This window comes from Coregonus lavaretus (assembly GCF_964263955.1).
Source record: "Coregonus lavaretus genome assembly, chromosome: 27".
Classification (NCBI taxonomy): Eukaryota; Metazoa; Chordata; class Actinopteri; order Salmoniformes; family Salmonidae; genus Coregonus; species Coregonus lavaretus.
Window position 1 is genome coordinate 18,856,148 of NC_140014.1, and position 6,000 is coordinate 18,862,147.

The 6,000-nt window shown below is 40.8% G+C and overlaps 1 protein-coding gene across 1 annotated transcript in view; it reads right to left on the reverse strand.

Annotated features, from left to right (window-relative positions):
- LOC311102753 (TOG array regulator of axonemal microtubules protein 1-like) overlaps positions 1–3,878 on the reverse strand; it is a 49,438-nt gene extending 45,560 nt beyond the window's left edge. The window contains exon 1 of the mRNA XM_084144139.1: positions 2,738–3,878. Within this exon, the coding sequence (XP_084000265.1) occupies positions 2,738–3,772 (1,035 nt within the window). The 5' untranslated portion in view covers positions 3,773–3,878. The remainder of the gene's footprint in view (positions 1–2,737) is intronic.
- Positions 3,879–6,000: the final 2,122 nt, after the last annotated feature.

Genomic DNA, 6,000 nt, shown 5'->3' on the forward strand with positions numbered 1-6,000 from the left:
CAGTACTGTACAGTAGGGTTGGGCGGTATACCGTATATACCGTATCCTTGGGTATTTCAAAATACCATCAGTATGATTTTCCAATACAGTATTTTAACATTTTTATAAATTTGAATATTAGTACTTTTTAAATAAATACCTGCAGTCAACTTGTGCACTAGGTAATAGATAAAGCAGATCGTCTTCATCATTCCGCCTGTTAGATTATTTATCATTATGAAGCGTACCGGTACTAGATTCCCAAAACAGTTGTTTGAGCCAGTCACCTGTGTTAGTTTACAAAGAAGCACAACGTGCAAAATGGGTGCTTCTTGAGTCACTCCTTCAGTGCAAATTAAGTGAGGTGATCAAGTTACACTTGTGTGAAATTCACTACTAATGTTTTCCAGCTATATATCTTATAACTATTAAGTTACCTATCTAAGATGTGCCAAATGAATTATTTCTAGCTGGGTTTTGCTTGCTAATGTTAGCTAAGTGGCTAACGTTAGCTTTCAAGATCAAGCTTCTTGGTAACAGCAGCGGAGACAATCCCCTCCCGGATTAAGATCCCCGCTGTCTAATATTTGTTTTGTGTGTGCTGCAAACTGTGTTTTGAGATACTTGCATAACTTTATGAGCAGGATTGTCTGTCTTTGTAGTAAATGTTCGCATGCGCTCGTTAGCATTTACCAAGCATCCGCTATGAGGATTCCTTAGTACTTCTTAGTATTCTTTTTACATTCGGGTAAGTGGCGTTTTTTGGTGTTTTTTTTACGTTCGAAAAATAAATTGCGCCTTTTGTGTGCACTACCGGTAATACCGTATATACCGGGATAGCACGGTATGACAGTATGGAAATCTGGATACCGCCCTACAGTACAGTAGAGCACTAGAGTAGAGTACAATATGATGTACTGTATTATACTATACATATCTACTTTACTGTACTCGACTGTGGTGTGCTGTACTGTGATGTCCAAACCTGTGAAACATTGACGTCTATGTCTATGATTGTTTCAGATTTGGTCTGGTCCGGACCAACAAAATGTGGTCTTGTTTAGGGGCGGAGCTCATTACAATAATTGCCAGTGTGTAGTAAAATACCCAAATATGCAAAAGAAGGACATTGCATATTTTCTACCATTGTGTACCTATTCAAGTTCCTCAGGTGTCCAAATCACTAAGGACTTCAAATGGTCCACGCACACAGTCATGAAGAGGGCGCGACAGCGCCTCTTTCCCCTCAGGATGTTAAAAATGTTTGACATGGGCCCTCAAATCATCAAAAGGTTCTACAGCTGTACCATTGAGAGCATCTAGACTGGCTGCATCACTGCTTGGTATGACAATAGCACCGCCTTCGATCGCATGGCGCTACAGAGGGTGGTGCCGACAGCCCAGTACATCACTGGGGCCGACCTCCCTGCCATCCAGAACCTCTATTTCAGGTGGTGTGAAAAGAAAGGCCCGAAAAATCATTAAAAAGACTCCAGCTACCCAAGCCATAGACTTATCTCTGCTTCCGCACGGCAAGCGGTACATAAAGTCTGACACCAACAAGCTCCTGAACAGCTTCTATCCCCAAGCCATAGGTCTGCTAAATAGCTAACAAAAAGTTGACCCATTTTATTTTTGCACTGGCTCTATGCACACTCACTGGGCCCTACACACTCACTGACACTCACTTCATAATTTGCTCACACACATAATACATAATATGCAAATCTGTTTTTTTGCATTGGATGCGTCTCACTCCACCCCATCCGCCAACGTCGCACTTTTGCATCTGCGGTGAAAGGTGACAGAGCTAGAGTGGTGTTTGTCAGACCATGAGACATCCTGAAAATCAGTCTTTTCACAAAATCGTCTGTAGCGTAGAGGGTTAATGTAGCTGTAGGCTAGGTGTTGATAGCAACTGGCTGACTCATGCAGTTCTAACGTAACGTTAGCAGGCTGGTAGGGCTAATGTTAGCAGGCTAGTAGGGTTAATGTTAACAGGCTAGTAAGGCTAATTGGCAAGCAACCTTGCAAGTTGATTTGTAACAAAACATTTATAAAGTATTTGCTTGTAAGTTGGCTGAACATTTTTTAAATTTTAAGTTCTACATTTTAAGTTATTTCTGTTGGAGTTAACCTTATAGGGAATAGGCTGGCTTACCAGGTCCTCCATATTACATCACACCCCGGAAAAACATTTTCAGACATGACTTCAGCATTCTGATCAGTTTTATGTAATAAAAAAAAAAAAATAGAAACATTTGGTGTAACTTTGCATTGGGATTTTTGATGCGTATACTAATGCAAATCCATATGTTACATGTGGTTAAGTGTATGCTACCTTCCCTTCAAAGTGACAAATCTGAGTCAAAACATAATTCCGTTACTGTGGAATTGACCACATCAGCCATCAAACAAATAGTTAAGGATACAACTTCATATAGTCCTAACACAAGCCTTCGTCAATATCTAGTATAGGGTTTGTTATTGTTTCAGTGAACTTTCAGGTTCCTGCAAACTAATATTTGACAGATTTTTACTTTGGGTGGTCGCAATCCTCATTCTATTTGCGCCTTATTCCATGTAATTATGGTGCCACTATGGAAATAAGATTATTGTCCCTATAGCCTAGAGAGAACATGTCTTGATATTTATTTTTCTCTAATGACACTTTGCTACATAAGAAAAAGCTAAATGATAGACAAGTGTCATCAGCAGACATTTGCTTGATGTAAGCTTGGCGTCAACTATGACCAACCTGATCAGAGGATTTTCCGTTAGGGGCACTGCATGGCTGGGTGTTCACTGTGGAAGGGAGGCTTGACCTCTCCCAGGGCAGCTTGTTCTTCCCTTTCCCTGCACTGACAATTCTCCTCTGCAGTGGAAGGTCATCAATGAGGGAGCCCAAGCTTCCATAGCCATGATACAGCCTGTCAGATTCTGGTTCCGTCCTGATGCTCCTGGCACTGCTGATCCGCCCACCATTGAGCACCCACTCCAGGTCAGCTCCTGACCCAAACTGTGGTGAGCGTCGTTGTCCTGTTTTAGGGATTTGAAGGGCGTACTCTACCGTCCCATCTGAGGACAGTCTGGGAAGTATGTGCCTGGCTCTTCTTGCTTGCACAGCTGCCATAAGACCCTCCACATCCCCATTAAGCTCCACTCTGTCTACAGCCTTCATTAGGGGCTGTTTTTTCCCTGTGTCAAGGCAATGGTCAAAAACAGCAAATAGTTCTAGGGCTGCATGGCGGACCTTCTTCTTGCTGTCCGCCAGGTATGGTGCAACTTCAAAGCAGAGGCTGGGGATGTTGAAGTCCTTCCTGGGGTGGGTGAGCATAGCTGCTGTGATGATGTTGATGACATCCTCTCTGACCCTGGAGTTCTTGTGTTTCAGGTGTCCAATGACAAGGTATAACACTTTCTGTGGCCCTACAATTCTAGTCAACTGCCTGAACACATTCATGTACTCATTCCTGGTGACAGCACGGGTGTCTCCAAGGGTTTTCAGAGCCACACATATTATCTGTTTGAAATATTTGTCTATATTGTAATCTAATTTCTGGATGAGTAGGTTTATCACCTGTAAAGTGCCATACAAGACTTTGAAGTTGGTGTCATCTAGAAGTCTGTGGAGAAGATGTATAAACTCCACAATACTGTCCGAGGGGACAGGCTTCAAGTCCAATCCAAAGAGGATGTTTTTAAGCTCTTCCACACCATTTGTTCGATTTTGGAAGTTTTTGAGGTCTAGGAGCTGTTCATGTAACTCCTGGGGTATCAATCCAAAAATCATAATTGATGGTCCTTTTGATGTGGTCAAAGGAAAGAATCTAATGAAGCAGTCACATTTCTGTGAGGACAATATTGCCCTTTACTTTGACTCGTCATCTTGTCTTGGTGGTTAGATTTGACATTTGCAGTTTCTTATGAATAACTGTTCATTGTGGTGGTCTACGAGACAACTGGACCGAGAACAGTGAAAGCAACGTTGAGTGAAAATAAAAACACTTGTAGCTTGCTGTGCGTTCCCCTACATAGCCATGACGAAAAAAGGCACCGTGGAATGTTGTATTTGAAAGACCATGATGTTGTATTTCAGCTAACTTAGCTAACATAGTTAGCTAGCTGCATAACTAGGTAGCCAGCTAGATGTTGCCATTGCTTCTAAAATCATTCAATGTCCAGAAATAGCATGCCAGGGCGACGTCGCAGCCAGTGCCTCTTTAGATTTATGTTTTCCATTGAATCCAATATCATAGCTAGCTTTTAGTTAACGTACGACTTTGAGTTGAGGCTGAGTAGCAGAAACCTGGTGGCTAGCTGGCGAAGTTAGAAAACAAGACTAAAATGCAGACCTCGCATTCCGATTAGTCGTTGAAATTTGACGTCTGGCATACAAAAAGGTTGCACAAATCTCCGTGACCTCGGTTAAATGTCCGATTGATAGCTAATACTCACAGAAATCCACTCGTATGTAACAGTATGAGATTTTATCTTGAATGTTTGTAAACTAGCTAACTAGATGCAATGTAGAGACATTCATCGCCGTAGCCCACACACCTAGAACCATCAAAATGGCGAAAGAAACATGACACAAACCGACCGCTTCCATGGTGACTCGAGTTGTTGGATTTATGCCGCGTTCACGACATTCTTCTTCTTCAGTGGGGTTTATCGGCGGTTGGCATCCAACGTTATGGTGCATTACCGCCACCTAACGTCGCGTTCAAGACAACTCGGAACTTGTAAATATATAGGTCTTCAGGTCCAATGATACATTCAACCCTAGATTGCGTTTTCTATGTATCGGCAAATGAGAAGCTTTGAAGCCCTAGTCGGCCATATTGGCACTCCCCAGAAGAAGCAGTCCTCCATAGAATGAATGGATTTCAAGGACTACATTACATTTATTTAAGTAGTTTTTTGTTGTTGTGGGGACATTAACATTATAACTTTTTTTTAATGATGCTATATGGAACGGCATAATTTTTGTACAGATACTCTGGTTATGCCCATGTTCAACAATATAATATTTGTGATAAACCCCCCCCCCCCCCCCTCAGAAATGTTCGAGTTGGAAATACAGTTTGAGTGTCCCACTTGGAAAGTATCAGAATCAACCAATAGAAACTTAGGAATCGCTATGCAAAAAACGTACGCAAATATTAACTCTGAGGTTCCGAGTTTCAGAGTTGTCTTAAACTCTGCATTAACCTGAGCATGGGGATATGGAGTTATAAATTTAGAACATAGAGAATGATAGATGACTCTTCATTGTATCTATCCCACAAGTCCACACGGAGAAGTGACGTTTTCAACGAAAATCACGTAAGCGGGGTATGGAAGCAATCTTTCCACTTTGAAAGCAGTTCATCCACGCCTGATTTCAAGCAAAACGAAACACATAGTTTACTTTATATATATATATATATATATATATATATATATATATATATATATATATATACAGTACCCGTCAAAAGTTTGGACACACCTACTCATTCAAGGGTTTTTCTTTATTTTTACTATTTTTTACATTGTAGAATAATAGAGAAGACATCAAAACTATGAAATAACACATGGAATCATGTAGTAAACAAAAAAGTGTTAAACAAATCAAAATATATTTTAGATTCTTCAGAGTAGCCACCATTTGCCTTCATGACAGCTTTGTACACTCTTGGCATTCTCTCAACCAGCTTCATGAGATAGTCACCTGGAATGCATTTCAATGAACAGGTGTGCCTTGTTAAAAGTTACTTTGTGGAATTTATTTCCTTCTTAATGCGTTTGAGCCAATCATCCATATATTTATATATTCTTATTCCATTCCTTTCCTTAGATTTGTGTGTATTAGGTTTTTGTTGTGGAACTGTTAGATATTACTTGCTAGATATTGCTGCACTGTCGGAACTAGAAGCACAAGCATTACGCTACACTCGCAATAACATCTGCTAACCATGTGTATGTGACCAATACATTTTATTTTATTTTTGTGTTGTGACATGGTAGGGGTGGTAC